Source organism: Melopsittacus undulatus, chromosome 22 (genome assembly GCF_012275295.1).
Source record: "Melopsittacus undulatus isolate bMelUnd1 chromosome 22, bMelUnd1.mat.Z, whole genome shotgun sequence".
NCBI lineage: Eukaryota > Metazoa > Chordata > Aves > Psittaciformes > Psittaculidae > Melopsittacus > Melopsittacus undulatus.
In genome coordinates this window covers 139,219-157,931 of record NC_047548.1, presented here as the reverse complement: position 1 = coordinate 157,931, position 18,713 = coordinate 139,219, and the positions used below count along the sequence as shown (strand labels likewise).

The window sequence follows — 18,713 nt, the reverse complement described above, 5'->3', positions numbered from 1 at the left end:
GGATGGTCAAGTCCCCAACTGAGGGCAATGGGTGTCTTCTTCAAGCACCCAACTGAGGGCAATGGGCGCCTTGTCCAGCATGCAACTGGAAGCACTGGGTGCCTTGGTCAAGCACCCAACCTTAGTCAGCTCCCCAGTTGGGAGGACTGGGTGGGATGGTCAAGTGCCCACATAATGGCAATGGGTGTCTTGGTGATCTCCCCAACTGGGAGCAATGGGAGTCTTGGTCAAGCACCCAAATTTAACCAATTGCCCAGCGAGGAGGACTGGGTGTGATAGCTGCCCAACTGGGGGCAATGGTGTCTTGGCACTGGGCGTCTTGGTCAAGCACCCAACCTTGGACAGCTCCCCAGCAGAAGGCAATGGGTGTCTTGGTGATCTCCCCAGCTGGGAGCACTGGGTTCCTTGGTCCAGTACTCAACTGGGAGCAAGGGGTGCCTTGGTCAAGCACCCTACTGAGGACAATGAGTGACTGAGGTAAGCACCCAACTGAGGACCATGAGTGCCCTGGTTAAGCACCCAACTGAAGACAATGGGTGTCTTGGTCCAGTACTCAACTGGGAGGACTGGGTATGATGGTCAAGTGCCCAGCTGAGGGCAATGGGTGTCTTGGTGATCTCCCCAACTGGGAGCACTGGAAGCACTGGACATGATGGTCAACCGCCCAACCTTGGTCAACTGTCCAACTGGGAACACCAGACATGCTCTTCAGCCACCCAATTGGGAGTGCTGGGTGACTTGGGCAACTCCACAACTGGAAGCACTGGGAGCATTGGGCACCTTTGTCCAGTACCCAACTGGTGGTGATGGACACCAGGATCTGCTCCCCAGCTGGGAGCACTGTGTGTGTTGGTGAGCTACCTAACTGGGACTACTGGGAGCACTGGTTGCCTTGGTCCAGTACCCAACTGGGGGTGTTGGACACTGGGGGCTACTCCCCAACTGGGAAGCACTGAACATGTTGGTCAAACACCCAGCTGGGGGCATTGGGAAAAATGGTGCCTTGGTCTGGTACTCAACTGGGAGTACTGGGAGCACTGGTTCCTTGGTCAACAACTCAACTGGAAGCACTGGGAGCACTGGGAGCAGTGGTTCCTTGGTCCAGGACACAACTGGAAGCACTGGGATTAATGGTTCCTCGGTCCAGTACCCAACTGGAAGTACTGGGAGCACTGGTTCCTTGGTCCAGTACCCAACTGGGAAGCACTGGAAACAGTGGTTCCTTGGTTCAGTACCCAACTGGGAATACTGGTTCCTTGGTCCAGTACCCAACTGGAAGCACTGGAAGCACTGGGAGCAATGGTTCCTTGGTCCAGTACCCAGCTGGGAGCATTGGAAGCACTAGGAGCAATGGCTCCTTGGTCCAGACCCCAACTGGGAGCACTGGCAGCAATGGTTCCTTGGCCCAGGAGCCAACTGGAAGAACTGGGAGCATTGGGAGCACTGGAAGCACTGGGAGCACTGGTCCCTTGGTCCAGTACCCAACTGGGAGCACTGGTCTCTTAGTCCAGTACCCAACTGGGAGCACTGGGACACCGGGTGCAGACCTCCCTGGGGGGTACCAGTGCCCCCCCCCAACTCTGCCTCTCTCCCTTAAGGATGGGCACCCCCCCTCGTGCAACGCCCCCCCCCCCCTTAACCCTCCTTGTGCAATGCCCCCCCCTTGTGTGTGCGCGTGCCACTAACACGCTTCCCTCCTCCGGGGCCCCCCCCCCCACTAACCAAGTGCCCCCCAACTAATCCTGGGGGGGCCCCCCTCCCCCTCGTTATAAACCAACATTCCCCATCCCCCCCCCCCTAAAAAAGACCCCAAAACCACCCGAATTTGGCCCAAAACTGCGGGAGGAAGTCACTGTTTGCTGTGTTTTGTCCCCCCCCCGCTCCCCCCGGCGCCAGCACGCAGGGATCGGACACGCTATGGTAAACAAACTGCATTACCTGGTAGTTATCACTCTCTTGTTCCCCCTTGGCTTCGCCTCGGCCCCCCCCCCCCCAACCCCCCCCCCATATCCCCCCTCCCCCACCGGGCCCCATTCATGCCATAGGGGCTCATCCCCCCCCCCCCGACCTCCAACCAACCAACCCGAGGGTCCCCAATACCAAAGAAGCCACTTTTAGCCCCAAAACACAGCCTGGATAAGGGGGGGGGGGAGTGTGAGGTGACCCCCCCCACCCCTCGTTTTGGGGTGAATTCATGGGATTTTGGGCGATTTTATACCACCTTAAGGGCATCACCACTAGACCTCAGCTCCCCGATGCTAAAACCGGTGGGTTTTGCCCCAGAATAATGCCCGTTTTGGGTCAGCAGGGGATGCTGGATGCAGGTAGCTGCCACCCTCACCCCCTGCCCTCGTTTTTGGGGTGAATTCATGGGGTTTTGGGCCCTTTGATACAGTCAGGGCATCACCACCAGTCCTCAGCTCCCCGATGCTAAAATCGGCCTTTTTCCCCCCAAAATAAGCCCATTTCGGATCAAGGAGCTGGTGGGGGGGTCCCAACCCCCTCCTTTTAGGGTGAATTCTTGGGGTTTTGAGCAATTTCCTAAGCCCTGTCTCCCTGATGCCAAAACCACCCATTTCCTCCCCAAAAATCCTGCCCCGCGGGGTTGTCTCAATGGGGGGGGGGGGTTCAAAGCCCCATTTTGGGGCATTTTCTTTGGGTTTTGGTCCATCTGACCCCCCTCCCCCCCATTATAGGCAACGCAGACCCAAACCCAGCCGATTTCACCCCAAAACCCCCCTAGGATTGGGGGGGGGGAGGGGTTGGGGCTGTTTTTCCATGGGGGGGTTGACCTGAGGCCCCAAACCCCACTTTTTGGGGCGCTTTCAGCCCAAAACCCAGCCCGGGGGGGGTGGGGAGGGGGCGGAGTCACCAAGGGGGGGGGGGGGAGGGGCGCAGGTTTCGGGTTGGCCCCTCCCCAAAATGAGGATAGAAACTGCGTTTTCAGGACAAGCCCGTGGGCAGCTTCCCCCCCCCCCCCCCCGCAGGCAGTGGGACCCCCCCTTTCCCCCCCACCCCCCCCCCGGTCCCGTTGCCTGCATGGAGCCCTTGCACCCCCCTGCCCCCCCCTTGCACCCCCCTGCCCCCCCCCCTTGCACCCCCCCTTGCCCCCCCCGCATGGCTCACTAACACTGTGACCCCCCCCCCAAAGCCTTCCTTGCCCCTCCCCCATCCCCGTGTCCCCCCCCCCCCCACCCATGGGTGCTGCTGGCGGAGCACCAGGGCCAGAACCATTGCGGGGGGGGGTGCAAAGGGCAAGGGAGGGGGGATGTACGCGTGCGCACTGGTGCGAGGGGCAGGATTGGTGCCAGGGTGGTGCTGGGGGCGTGCACTGGTGTGTACTGGTGTGTACTGGTGCGAGATCCGTGTAATGTGTGTGTGCAATGGTGTGTACTGGTGTGTACTGGTGTGTAATGGTGCGAGATCCATGTAATGTGTGTGTGTGTGTGTGTACTGGTGTGTACTGGTGTGTAATGGTGCGAGATCCATGTAATGTGTGTGTGTGTGTGTGTACTGGTGTGTAATGGTGCGAGATCCATGTAATGTGTGTGTGCACTGGTGTGTACTGGTGTGTACTGGTGCGAGATCCGTGTAATGTGTGTGTGTGTGTGCACTGGTGTGCACTGGTGTGTAATGGTGCGAGATCGTGTAATGTGTGTGTGTGTGTGTGTACTGGTGTGTAATGGTGCGAGATCCGTGTAATGTGTGTGTGCACTGGTGTGTACTGGTGTGTACTGGTGTGTAATGGTGCGAGATCGTGTAATGTGTGTGTGCACTGGTGTGTACTGGTGTGTAATGGTGCGAGATCCGTGTAATGTGTGTGTGCACTGGTGTGTACTGGTGTGTACTGGTGTGTAATGGTGCGAGATCCGTGTAATGTGTGTGTGCACTGGTGTGTACTGGTGTGTAATGGTGCGAGATCCATGTAATGTGTGTGTGTGTGTACTGGTGTGTACTGGTGTGTAATGGTGCGAGATCGTGTAATGTGTGTGTGTGTGTACTGGTGTGTACTGGTGTGTAATGGTGTGAGATCCATGTAATGTGTGTGTGTGTGCACTGGTGTGCACTGGTGTGTAATGGTGCGAGATCCATGTAATGTGTGTGTGTGTGTACTGGTGTGTACTGGTGTGTAATGGTGCGAGATCCATGTAATGTGTGTGTGTGTGTACTGGTGTGTACTGGTGTGTAATGGTGCGAGATCCATGTAATGTGTGTGTGTACTGGTGTGTACTGGTGTGTAATGGTGCGAGATCCGTGTAATGTGTGTGTGTACTGGTGTGTACTGGTGTGTAATGGTGCGAGATCCATGTAATGTGTGTGTGTACTGGTGTGTACTGGTGTGTAATGGTGCGAGATCCATGTAATGTGTGTGTGTACTGGTGTGTACTGGTGTGTACTGGTGCGAGATCCGTGTAATGTGTGTGTGCACTGGTGTGTACTGGTGTGTAATGGTGCGAGATCCGTGTAATGTGTGTGTGTGTGTGTACTGGTGTGTACTGGTGTGTAATGGTGCGAGATCCGTGTAATGTGTGTGTGTGTGTGTACTGGTGTGTACTGGTGTGTACTGGTGCGAGATCCATGTAATGTGTGTGTGCACTGGTGTGCACTGGTGTGTAATGGTGCGAGATCCATGTAATGTGTGTGTGTGTGTGTACTGGTGTGTAATGGTGCGAGATCCATGTAATATGTGTGTGTACTGGTGTGTACTGGTGTGTACTGGTGTGTAATGGTGCGAGATCCGTGTAATGTGTGTGTGCACTGGTGTGTACTGGTGTGTAATGGTGCGAGGTCCATGCAGTGTGCGTGTGCACGCGTGTGCATGTGTGTTCACACACGTGTGGATGTGTATGTGTGTGTTCACACGCGTGTACATGTGTGCGTGCTCACGTGTGTGCTCACACATGTGTGCATTCATGCATACTCACATGTGTGTGGATGTGTGTGTGCTCACACACGTGTGCATGTGTTTGCACACGTGTGTGGATGTGACTTACGTGTTCACACGCGTGTACATGTGTGTGCTCACACACGTGTACATGTGACTTACGTGTTCACACGCGTGTACATGTGTGTGCTCACACACGTGTACATGTGACTTACGTGTTCACACGCGTATACATGTGTGTGCTCACACACGTGTGCATGTGGCTTACGTGTTCACACGCGTGTACATGTGTGTGCTCACACACGTGTACATGTGTGTGTACTCGTGTATGGATGTGCATATGTGTGCTCACATGCGTGTGCAAGCCACACACGGGGCTGCCCCCCCCCTCCCGGGGCCTTGGTGCTCCCCCTCCCCCTGTGCCCCTGCACGCGCCTTGCACGCCCGCTCCTGCCCTTGCACCCCCATTGCACCCCATTGAACCCCATTGAACCCCATTGCACCCCCATTGCACCCCCATTGCACCCCATTGCACCCCATTGCACCCCATTGCACGCCCCTTGCACGCCTGCGCGCACTGCCCCCACTAACAGCCATTTATCGTCTGAGCCTGGTTCTGAGGACCCCAAAACTCGATACTAACGCCCCCCCCCCAGTGTCACCCCCCCCATCCCCTTGTCCCCATTGTCACCCCATCCCCATGCCCCTCAGTCCCTTGGGGCCACCCCATTGTCTCCCTGTCCCCATCACCCCCATTGTCCCGTTGTGCCTTCGGGCCCCCCTGTCCTCATTGTTCCCCATTGCCCCCCATGACCCCCACAGCCCCATGTCCCCTATGTCATCCATTGCCCCCCCATGTCCTCCACATCTCCATGTCCTCCATGACCCCCCTCATCCTCATGTCTTCCATCTCCCCCCATGTCCCCGTTGTCCCCCATGTCCCATTGCCCCCTATGTCCTCGTTGTCCCTCATGTCTCCCATTGCCCCCCATATCCCATAACCCCCTATGTCCCCATGTCTCCCATTGCCCCCCATGTCTCCCATTGCCCCCCATATCCCATAACCCCCTATGTCCCCATGTCTCCCATTGCCCCCCATATCCCATTACCCCCTATGTCCCCATGTCTCCCATTGCCCCCCATATCCCATTACCCTCTATGTCCCCATGTCCTCATTGCCTCCCATGTCCCACTGCCCCCCATGTCCTCATTGACCCCCATATCCCATTGCCCCCCATGTCCTCATTGACCCCCATGTCCCATTACCCCCTATGTCCCCATGTCTCCCATTGCCCCCCATGTCTCCCATTGCCCCCCGGGTCCCCTTGGGCCCCCCCCCAGACACGCTATTGTTCGGGGGGGGGTCCGGCTCTGAGGCCGTTCACCCTCATGCTGCAGGTGACGATCTCGGTGGACGGGATCCTGACCACCACGGGGTACACGCAGGAGGATTACACCATGTTGGGCTCCGACGACTTCTTCTATGTGGGGGGGTCCCCCAACACTGCCGACCTCCCGGGGTCACCCGTCAGCAACAACTTCATGGGCTGCCTCAAGGATGTGAGTGATGGGGGCCATGGGGGGGCTATGGGGATGTGGGGGCTATGGGGACGGGGGGGTCTATAGGGATGTGAGGGGTATGGAGACGTGGGGGGCTATGGGGATGGGGGGGCTATGGGGATGTGAGGGGTATGGGGACGTGGGGGGCTATGGGGATGGGGGGGCTATGGGGATGTGGGGGCTATGGGGACGGGGGGGCTATGGGGATGTGGGGGCTATGGGGACGGGGGGGGCTATGGGGATGTGGGGGGGCTATGGGGATGTGGGGGCTATGGGGACGGGGGGGGCTATGGGGATGTGGGGGCTATGGGGACGGGGGGGGCTATGGGGATGTGGGGGCTATGGGGACGGGGGGGGGCTATGGGGACGGGGGGGCTATGGGGATGGGGGGGGCTATGGGTGGGTATGGGGCCACAAGGATGTGTGGCAGGGTGCAGAGGGACATGGGGATGTGTGGGCGATGGGGCCCATGTGGGGCATGGAGGACACACACATGACACATGTGACACGTGTTACACAAGGACACCCACGTGATACCCATGACACGAGTTACATAAGGACACCCACGTGACACACGTGTTACACGAGGACACCCATGTGACACACGTTACATGAGGACCCCCATGTGACACACGTGTTACACAAGGACCCACGTGTGACATATGACACGTTACACGAGGACACCCACGTGACACACACGTGTTACATGAGGACACCCATGTGACACATGTGACACGTGTTACACAAGGACACACGTGTGACATATAACATGTGTTACACAAGGACACCCACGTGACACCCATGACATGTGTTACACAAGGACACGCATGTGCCCCCCATGTGTTACATGAGGACATCCACATGACACCCACATATTACACAAGGACACCCATGTGACACATGTGACACCCACGTGTTACACTAGGACACCCACGTGACACATGACACGCGTTACACGAGGACACATATGACACATGTGACACCCACGTGTTACACGATGACCCCCATGTGACACACGACACGTGTTACACGATGACCCCCATGTGACACCCACATGTCCCACGTGCTCCCCCCCCAGGTGATCTACAAGAACAACGACTTCAAGCTGGAGCTGTCTCGCCTGGCGCAGGAGGGGGACACCCGTGTGACCCTTCACGGCTCGCTGCTGTTCCGCTGTGAGCCGGTGCCCCCCCCGGAGCCCATCACCTTCGGGACCCCTCAGGCCTTCGTGGCGCTGCCGCCGTGGCCTCCCGCCCGCACCGGCTCCGTGTCCTTCGACTTCCGCACCACCGAACCCAACGGGCTCCTGTTGTTGGGCCGGGGGCAAGCGCCGGGGCCTGGACCCCCCCGGCCCCATTTCCTGGCGCTGGAGCTGTTGGATGGACACCTGTACCTGCTGTTGGCTATGGGTGATGCTGACACCCGTCTGCGCGCCAGCGCTCGCAAGGTCACCGATGGGGAATGGTGCCATGTGGATGTGCAGAGGGATGGGCGCAGAGGTGAGGGGGATGGGGTGAAGGGGGGGGGTTCTGTGTCCCAGTGTCACATATCCTATGTCCTTGTCGTGCTCATATCCTGTATCTCCATATCCCACATCCCATATCCACATCTCCATGTCCCCATATCCTGTATTTCCATATCCCATATTACACATCCCATGTCCCTATATCCCCTATCCCACATCCCAATCCTGTATCTCCACATCACACATCCCCATACCCCCTCTCCCCTATTTCCCCATCCCAGTCCTGTATCTCCATATCCCCTGTCCCACATCCCCATGTCCCTGTATCCTGTATCCCATATCCCCTATTCCACATCTCCTATCCCACACCCCCATGTCCCTGTATCCCCTATCCCACATCCCAATAATGTATCTCCATATCTGCTATCCCACACCCCCATGTCCCCATATCCCCTATCTCACATCCCCATGTCCCTATATCCCATATCCCATATCCTATATCCCAATCCTATACCCCTCACTCCCCCCTCTCCCCCCGCAGGCTCCGTGTCCGTCAACAGCCGCCGCACCCCATTCGTGGCCGGGGGGGACGGGGACGAGCTCTGGTTGGACGCGGGGCTGTTCCTGGGCGGGGCCCCCCCCGGCTCCCCCCTGCCGGCCTCGCTTTGGGCCGCTCCGCGGGGGGGGGGGTTCGTGGGCTGCGTGCGCGACCTCGCGATCCACGGGCGCGCGCGCGACCTGCCGGCGCTGGCGGCCGCGCGCCCGCAGCCCGGCCTGGCCCCGGCGTGCGCGCGGCCCGCGGGGCGGCACTGCGACAGCGCCCCCTGCAGGCACGGAGGGCTCTGCAGGGAGGGCTGGAACCGGTTCACCTGCGACTGTGTCGGCACCGGCTACCTGGGAGAGAGATGCGAGAACGGTGAGGGGGGGGGTGGGGGAGCACCCCCTTATGGGGGTAACCACAATGTATGGGGGTGACACCTGTATGGGGTAACCTGTATGGGGGTGACACCCGTGTATGGGGGTAACACCGGTATGGGGGTAACACCTGTATGGGGGTAACACCTGTATGGGGGTAACACCTGTATGAGGATACACCTGTATGGGGTAACCTGTATGGGGGTAACACCTGTATGGGGTAACCTGTATGGGGGTAACACCCGTGTATGGGGGTAACACCCGTGTATGGGGGTAACACCCGTGTATGGGGGTAACACCTGTATGGGGGTAACACCCGTGTATGGGGGTAACACCCGTGTATGGGGGTAACCATGTATGGGGGTAACACCTGTATGGGGGTACACCTGTATGGGGATACACCTGTATGGGGGTAACACCTGTATGGGGGTAACCCCAATGTATGGGGGTACACCTGTATGGGGGTACACCTGTATGGGGATACACCTGTATGGGGGTAACACCTGTATGGGGATACATCTGTATGGGGGTAACACCTGTATGGGGGTAACACCTGTATGGGGATACACCTGTATGGGGGTAACACCTGTATGGGGGTAACACCTGTATGGGGATACACCTGTATGGGGGTAACACCTGTATGGGGGTAACACCTGTATGGGGATGCACCTGTATGGGGGTAACACCTGTATGGGGGTAACACCTGTATGGGGATACACCTGTATGGGGGTAACACCTGTATGGGGGTACACCTGTATGGGGGTAACACCTGTATGGGGTAACCTGTATGGGGGTAACACCCGTGTATGGGGGTAACACCTGTATGGGGGTAACCATGTATGGGGGTAACACCCGTGTATGGGGGTAACACCTGTATGGGGATACACCTGTATGGGGGTAACACCTGTATGGGGGTAACACCTGTATGGGGGTAACCATGTATGCGGGTAACACCCGTGTATGGGGGTAACACCTGTATGGGGGTAACACCTGTATGGGGATACACCTGTATGGGGGTAACACCTGTATGGGGGTAACACCTGTATGGGGATACACCTGTATGGGGGTAGCACCTGTATGGGGATACACCTGTATGGGGGTAACACCCGTGTATGGGGGTACACCTGTATGGGGGTAACACCTGTATGGGGATACACCTGTATGGGGGTAGCACCTGTATGGGGATACACCTGTATGGGGGTAGCACCTGTATGGGGATACACCTGTATGGGGGTAACACCCGTGTATGGGGGTACACCTGTATGGGGGTAACCATGTATGGGGGTAACACCCGTGTATGGGGGTAACACCTGTATGGGGGTAACACCTGTATGGGGGTAACACCCGTGTATGGGGGTAACACCTGTATGGGGATACACCTGTATGGGGGAACACCTGTATGGGGGAACACCTGTATGGGGGTAACACCTGTATGGGGATACACCTGTATGGGGGTACACCTGTATGGGGGTAACACCTGTATGGGGGTAACACCTGTATGGGGATACACCTGTATGGGGGTACACCTGTATGGGGGTAACACCTGTATGGGGATACACCTGTATGGGCGTAACACCTGTATGGGGGTAACACCTGTATGGGGGTAACACCTGTATGGGGATACACCTGTATGGGGGTACACCTGTATGGGGGTAACACCTGTATGGGGATACACCTGTATGGGCGTAACACCTGTATGGGGGTAACACCTGTATGGGGATACACCTGTATGGGGGTAACACCTGTATGGGGGTAACACCTGTATGGGGATACACCTGTATGGGGGTAACACCCGTGTATGGGGGTAACACCTGTATGGGGGTAACACCTGTATGGGGATACACCTGTATGGGGGAACACCTGTATGGGGATACACCTGTATGGGGGTAACACCTGTATGGGGATACACCTGTATGGGGGTAATACCTGTATGGGGGTAACACCTGTATGGGGATACACCTGTATGGGGATACAACTGTATGGGTGTAACACCTGTATGGGGGTAACACCTGTATGGGGATACACCTGTATGGGGGTAACACCTGTATGGGGATAACACCTGTGTGGGGATACACCTGTATGGGGATACACCTGTATGGGGGTAACACCTGTATGGGGGTACACCTGTATGGGGGTAACACCCTTGTATGGGGATAACCCACATGTATGGGGATAACCCCTGTATGGGGGTAACCCGTGTATGGGGATAACCGTGTATGGGGATAACCCTGTATGGGGATAACCGTGTATGGGGATAACCCTGTATGGGGACACCCCTGGTGCATGGGGTATTTGGGGGGTACTAGGGGTATTTGGGGGGGTTAATGTGGTATTTGGGAGGTAATGGGGGTATTTGGGTGGGTATTGGGTGTATTTGGGCTGTATTTACGTGTGTACCGGTGGTACCGGTGGTACCGGTTGTCCTGCCCCCCCCCAGAGGCAGCCGTGCTGAGCTACGACGGCAGCATGTACCTGAAGGTGCTGGTTCCGGGCACGGCACAGAGCGAGGCCGAGGACGTGTCCGTGCGGTTCATGTCCCCCCGAGCCTATGGGCTCATCGTGGCCACCACCTCCCGGCACTCAGCTGACTCCCTGCGCCTGGAGCTCGACGGGGCCCGAATGAAGCTCACGGTGAACCTGGGTGAGCCCCTCCCCCCCATTGTACCCCCTAAAGGGGGGGGGTCCTCTGTTGTGTCCCCATTGGGTCCTGTCCCATTCCCCCCCCCATTGCAGCCCCCTAAAGGGGGGGGGGTCCCTCCTCCGTTGTGTCCCTATCGGATCCCCCCCCCCGGGTTTGGGTTCTTCGTGAGCCCCCCCCCCCCCCATTGCACCCCCTAAAGGGGGGGGGGTTCTCCGTTGTGTCCCCATTGGGTCCTGTCCCATCCCCCTCCCCCGTCGGGTTTGGGTTATTCGTGAGCCCCTCCCCCACTGCACCCCCTCGGTGGGGGGGGGGGGGGTCCTCTGTTGTGTCCCTATCGGGTCCTGTCTGTCCCCATCCCCCCCGTTGGGTTTGGGTTCTTCGTGAGCTCCCCCCTCCCGTTGCCACTTTGGGGTCGGCACTGGGACCCACCCCCCTCCTATGGGGTTGGGGAGCCCCATTTATTGGGGACCCCCCACACGTGGTCTTGGGGAGTCCCAAGGGGTTGCAGATCCCACTGTGGTTTTGGGGTCTCCCCCATGGGATTGGGTCCTCCCCATCACGGTCCCAGCGTGTTTGACCCCCCCCCGCCCCCAGTGGTTGACGAGGGGGGGCCCAGCCCTGGATCCCATTGGGATACACACGGATCCATGGGGCTGGGCCCTGCCAAGGCCAGGAGCCCCCTGAGGTGCCAATAGCCTGAACCCCCCCCCCTCCAACACAGCCCAGTGCTGTTTCCATCCATCCCATCCCCATCCCATCCATACATCCCCTCCCATCCCACCCTTACATCCCATCCCATCCCATTGCAACCCTTCCCATCCCATCCCACTCATCCATCTCCTCCCATCCCATCCCATCTGCATCCTCATCCCATCCCATTGCAACACTTCCCATCCCATTGCAACCATTCCCATTCCATCCATGCATCTCCTCCCATCTCATCCCATCCACATCCCCATCCCATCCTACCCTTACATCCCATCCCATCCACATCCCCATCCCATCCCATTTAATCCCTTCCCATCCCATCCCTTCCCATCCACATCCCCATCCCATTGCACCCTTACATCTCCTCCCATCCCATCTGCATCCCCATCCCATCCCATCGCAACCCTTCCCAACCCATCCCACCCATACATCTCATCTCATCTCATCCCATACCATCCCCATCCCCATCCCATCGCACCCCTTCCCATCCATCCCATCCCATCGCAACCCTTCCCAACCCATCCCACCCATACATCTCATCTCATCCCATCCCATCCCCATCCTCATCCCATCGCACCCCTTCCCATCCATCCCACCCCATTCCCACCCCATTCCCACCCCATTCCCACCCCATTCCCACTGGCACCAGGCTCCGGCCGCTCGTCCCCGGGTCGGTGGCTCCGGTGGCTCCGGTGCTTCCGAAGGGCTGATCCCACTGCTCTTCTCTCCCCAGACTGTGTGCGCGTGGGCTGCAACCCCAGTAAGTGTGGGACCCCCGGGGGGGCCCAGAGCCTGCACCCCCCCGGCCCTATAGGGGTGATCCCCCCCAAAACCGGGTCCCCTATAGGGTGATCCCCCCCAATGCCTGGGTCCCCTATAGGGTGACCCCCCCCAATGCCTGGGTCCCCTATAGGGTAACCCCCCCCAAAACCGGGTCCCCTATAAGGTGATCCCCCCAGAACCGGGTCCCCTATAGGGTGATCCCCCCAAAACCGAGTCCTCTATAGGGTGACACCCTAACACCTGGGTCCCCCTGGCTCTATAGGGGTGAACCCCAAAAACCGGGTCCCCTATAGGGTGACCCCCCCAATGCCTGGGTCCCCCTGGCTCCCCTATAGGGGCTGAACCCGCTCTCATGTGTGTGCACGTGTGTTTGTAGGTGTGTATTTGTACATGTGTGTGCACATGTGTGTTTGTACATGTGTGTGCACATGTATGTTTGGACGTGTGTGTACATGTGTGTGTAGATGTCCGTGTGTACATGGCATGAAGAGGAGCACACGCGTGTGCACGCTGTTTGCTTAGCAGGGGGGTGCATGGGGTTTGCATGGAGGGGTTGGACTTGTGTGCTTGGTGTCACCCATCAGTGCCCGGTGTCACCCATCAGTGCCCGGTGTCACCCGGCCATTCCCAGTGTCTTGATGTCCCTTTGTCCTGATGTCCCAGTGTCCCATATCCTGGTGTCCTATATCCCACTGTCCTGTGTGCTGTGTACCATATCCCATATCCCTGTGACACTGTGTACCATGTCCCATGTCCCTGTCACGCTGTATCCCATATCCCTGTGACACTGTGTACCATGTCCCATGTCCCTGTCACGCTGTATCCCATGTCCCTGTCATGCTGTATCCCATATCCCATATCCCTGTTGCACTGTGTCCCATATCCCATATCCCTGTCACGCTGTATCCCATATCCCTGTCACGCTGTATCCCATATCCCATATCCCTGTCATGCTGTATCCCATATCCCTGTCACGCTGTGTCCCATATCCCATATCCCTGTCACACTGTATCCCATATCCCTGTCACGCTGTATCACATATCCCTGTCACGCTGTATCCCATATCCCATATCCCTGTCACGCTGTATCCCATATCCCTGTCACGCTGTATCCCATATCCCTGTCATGCTGTATCCCATATCCCTGTCACGCTGTGTACCATATCCCATATCCCTCTCACGCTGTATCCCATATCCCATATCCCTGTCATGCTGTATCCCATATCCCTGTCATGCTGTGTCCCATATCCCATGTCCCTGTCACGCTGTATCCCATGTCCCTGTCACGCTGTATCCCATATCCCTGTCACTCTGTGTCCCATATCCCATATCCCTGTCACGCTGTATCCCATATCCCTGTCACGCTGTATCCCATATCCCATATCCCTGTCATGCTGTATCCCATATCCCTGTCACGCTGTATCCCATATCCCTGTCATGCTGTATCCCATATCCCTGTCACGCTGTGTCCCATATCCCATATCCCTGTCACACTGTATCCCATATCCCTGTCACTCTGTGTCCCATATCCCATACCCCTGTCACGCTGTATCCCATATCCCTGTCACGCTGTATCCCATATCCCATATCCCTGTCACACTGTATCCCATATCCCTGTCACGCTGTATCCCATATCCCTGTCATGCTGTATCCCATATCCCTGTCATGCTGTATCCCATATCCCATATCCCTGTCACACTGTATCCCATGTCCCTGTCACGCTGTATCCCATATCCCTGTCACGCTGTATCCCATATCCCATATCCCTGTCACACTGTATCCCATATCCCTGTCACACTGTGTCCCATATCCCTGTCATGCTGTATCCCATATCCCTGTCACGCTGTATCCCATATCCCATATCCCTGTCACGCTGTGTCCCATATCCCTGTCACGCTGTATCCCATATCCCTGTCACGCTGTATCCCATATCCCATATCCCTGTCACGCTGTATCCCATATCCCTGTCACGCTGTATCCCATATCCCATATCCCTGTCACACTGTATCCCATATCCCTGTCACGCTGTGCCCGTCTCCCCAGGCAAGGGCCCTGAGACGCTCTTTGCGGGGCAGAAGCTGGATGACAACGAGTGGCACTCGGTGCGGGTGTTGCGGCGCGGGCGCAGCCTCCAGCTCTCCGTGGACAACGTCACCGTGGAAGGTGTGCGCACACCGGGACATGGGGAACAGCCCAGGAGGATGGGGAGGATGGGTCATGGGTGCTCAGCTCCATGGGTTAAGGATGCTCATGTCCATGAGTGAAGGATGCTGAGGTCCATGGGGATGTGGATGCTGAGGTCTATGGGATGTGGATGCTCAGGTCCATGGGGATGTGGATGCTGAGGTCTATGGGATGTGGATGCTGAGGTCCATGGGGATGTGGATGCTCAGGTCCATGGGGATGTGGATGCTGAGGTCTATGGGATGTGGATGCTCAGGTCCATGGGGATGTGGATGCTGAGGTCTATGGGATGTGGATGCTCAGGTCCATGGGGATGTGGATGCTGAGGTCTATGGGATGTGGATGCTCAGGTCAATGGAATGTGAAGCTCATGTCCATGGGTTAAGGATGCTCAGGTCCATGTTACGTGGATGCTCAGGTCCATGGGGATGTGGATGCTCAGGTCTATGGGACGTGGATGCTCAGCTCCATGGGTTAAGGATGCTCATGTCCATGAGTGAAGGATGCTCATGTCCATGAGTGAAGGACGCTGAGGTCCATGGGTTATGGACGCTCACCTCCATGGTTTATGGCCACATCTCCATAGGGCCGTGTCTCACCAGGCATCATTCCCATGTCCCCCCTGTCCCCCCACAGGACAGATGTCCGGCTCCCACATCCGCCTCGAGTACCACAACATCGAGACAGGCATCGTGACCGAGCGCCGCTTCTTGGCCGTGGTGCCCTCCAACTTCCTGGGCCACCTGAGTGGGCTCCTGTTCAATGGGCAGCCCTACCTGGACCTGTGCAAGAACGGGGACATCAGCTCCTGCGAGCTCAACGCCCGCTTCGGCCGTCGCGCCATCGTGGCGGACCCGGTGGCGTTCCGCGGCCGCGGGTCCTACGTGGCGCTGGCCACGCTCCAGGCCTACGGCTCCATGCACCTCTTCTTCCAGTTCAAGACCACGACACCCGATGGACTCATCCTCTTCAATGGTGGCAATGGCAACGACTTCCTGGTGGTGGAGCTGGTGAAGGGGTGAGGAGGTTGGGGGGGGCCTGGACGTGATTAGGGGCATCTGTGGGAGGTGGATGCTGAGGTACATGGGTTAAGGATGCTCATGTCTGTGGGTTAATGGTGCTCAGGTCCATGGGTTGTGGATGCTGAGCTCCATGGGATGTGGATGATGAGGTCCATGGGAGGTGGATGCCAAGCTCCATGGGTTAAGGATGCTCAGGACTGTGGGTTAAGGATGCTCAGCTCCATAGGATGTGGATGCTCATCTCCATGGGATGTGGATGCTCAGGTCTATAGGATGTGGATGCTCAGGTCCATGGGATGTGGATGCTCAGGTCTATAGGATGTGGATGCTCATCTCCATGGGATGCATGGTGACACCATGGAGACATGGAGATGCATGGAGACAGCCCCCTGCCCCAGGCCCCGACCCCTCCCCAGGCCCCGCCCCCTCCCACAGCCCCCTCCCCCTCAAGCCCCGCCCCCTCCCTCAGCCCCCTCCCCCTCATGCCCCGCCCCCTCCTCAAGCCCCGCCCCCTCCGCAGGTACATCCATTACGTGTTCGATGTGGGGGAGGGTCCGTCCCTCATGAAGGGGAACTCGGAGCAGCCTCTGCACGACGGGCGCTGGCACGAGGTGTCGGTGGCGCGCGACGGCGGCGCCGTGCACGCGCTGCGCGTGGACGGCCGCCCCGTGACCCAGCACGGCCAGGCCGGGCGCAGCCTGGACCTCAAGGGTGAGCATCACCCCCCAAACCCCCCTCTGTGGGTGTCTATGGGGGAGCCCTAGAGAGGGGTGAATGGGGGGATCCGTGGGGGGAGCTGTGGGGTGAGCCCTATAGAGGGGGTGAATGGGGGTATCCGTGGGGGGAGCTGTGGGGTGAGCCCTATAGAGGGGGTGAATGGGGGTATCCGTGGGGGGAGCTGTGGGGTGAGCCCTATAGAGGGGGTGAATGGGGGCATCCATGGGGTGGGAGCTCTGGGGTGGGCCCTAGAGAACAGGTGTGAATGGGGGCATCCATGGGGGGGACTCAGTGGGGAGGGCCATTGAGTGGGTGCGCGATGGGGATGTGGTGGGTGAGGGGTACCCATGGGTGACCCCCGTGTATAGGGGTGGGTGCATGGGGGGACCCATAGTATGAATGATGGCACCCATGAGGTGGGATGAAGGGTACCCATGGATGATCCCATGTACAGGGATGGGTGCATGGGGGCACTCATGGGGTGTAGGATGGCACCCATGGGTGATCCCTGTATATAGGGGTGGGTGCATGGGGTGACCCATGATGTGAATGACATCACCCATGGGGTAGATTGAAGGGTACCCATGGGTGATCCCATGTATATGGATAGGTGCACAGGGGGATACATGGGGTGAGTGATGGCACCCATGGGGTGGATGAGGGGTACCCATGGCTGATCCCATGTGTAGGGATGGGTGCACAGGGGTGCTCACTGAGGTCGGTGCCACCATCCATGGATGACCCCATGCACAGGGATGGGTGCATGGGGGTGCTCATAGGGTGTAGGATGGCACCCATGGGTGACCCATGTACAGGGATGGGTGCATGGGGGCGCTCATAGGGTGTAGGATGGCACCCATGGGTGACCCATGTACAGGGATGGGTGCATGGGGGCGCTCATAGGGTGTAGGATGGCACCCATGGGTGACCCCATGTACAGTGATGGGTGCATGGGGGCGCTCATAGGGTGTAGGATGGCACCCATGGATGACCCCATGCACAGTGATGGGTGCATGGGGGCGCTCATAGGGTGTAGGATGGCACCCATGGGTGACCCATGTACAGGGATGGGTGCTGGGTGCCCTCCCTGGTGTAGGGGCCAGCACCCATGGGTGACCCCATGGATGGTGTTGGGTGCATGGGGGCACTCATAGGGTGTAGGTGACAGCACCCATGGGTGACCCATGCCCAGGGATGGGTGCATGGGGGCGCTCATAGGGTGTAGGATGGCACCCATGGGTGACCCCATGTACAGGGATGGGTGCATTGGGGTGCTCATAGGGTGTAGGATGGCACCCATGGGTGACTCATGTACAGTGATGGGTGCATGGGGGCGCTCATAGGGTGTAGGATGTCACCCATGGGTGACCCCGTGTACAGTGATGGGTGCATGGGGGCGCTCATAGGGTGTAGGATGGCACCCATGGGTGACCCATGCCCAGGGATGGGTGCATGGGGGCGCTCATAGGGTGTAGGATGGCACCCATGGATGACCCCATGTACAGTGATGGGTGCTGGGTGCCCTCCCTGGTGTAGGTGCCAGCACCCATGGGTGACCCCATGGATGGTGTTGGGTGCATGGGGGCACTCATAGGGTGTAGGTGCCCTCACCCATGGGTGTCCCCCCCCAGGGGAGCTGTACGTGGGCGGCGCCAGCCGGACGCTCCTGAGCCGCCTGCCCAAGCTGGTGGCATCGCGGGGGGGGTTCCAAGGCTGCTTGGCCTCCCTGGACCTCAACGGGCGCATGCCCGACCTGCTCGGGGACGCGCTGCAGAGAGCCGGGAGCGTGCAGCGGGGGTGCGATGGTGAGGGGGGGGCGGGGGGGGGCACGGAG

General features: G+C 58.5%; 1 protein-coding gene across 1 annotated transcript in view; it reads left to right on the top strand.

The window, feature by feature from the left end:
- LOC117437424 (neurexin-2-like) overlaps positions 1-18,713 on the top strand; it is a 50,015-nt gene that overhangs the window by 11,175 nt on the left and 20,127 nt on the right. Inside the window, 10 exon segments of the mRNA XM_034071775.1 lie at positions 1,897-1,920; positions 6,284-6,445; positions 7,524-7,944; positions 8,452-8,826; positions 11,263-11,466; positions 12,908-12,934; positions 15,000-15,119; positions 15,777-16,158; positions 16,683-16,873; positions 18,511-18,684. Of these exon segments, the coding sequence (XP_033927666.1) occupies positions 1,897-1,920; positions 6,284-6,445; positions 7,524-7,944; positions 8,452-8,826; positions 11,263-11,466; positions 12,908-12,934; positions 15,000-15,119; positions 15,777-16,158; positions 16,683-16,873; positions 18,511-18,684 (2,080 nt within the window).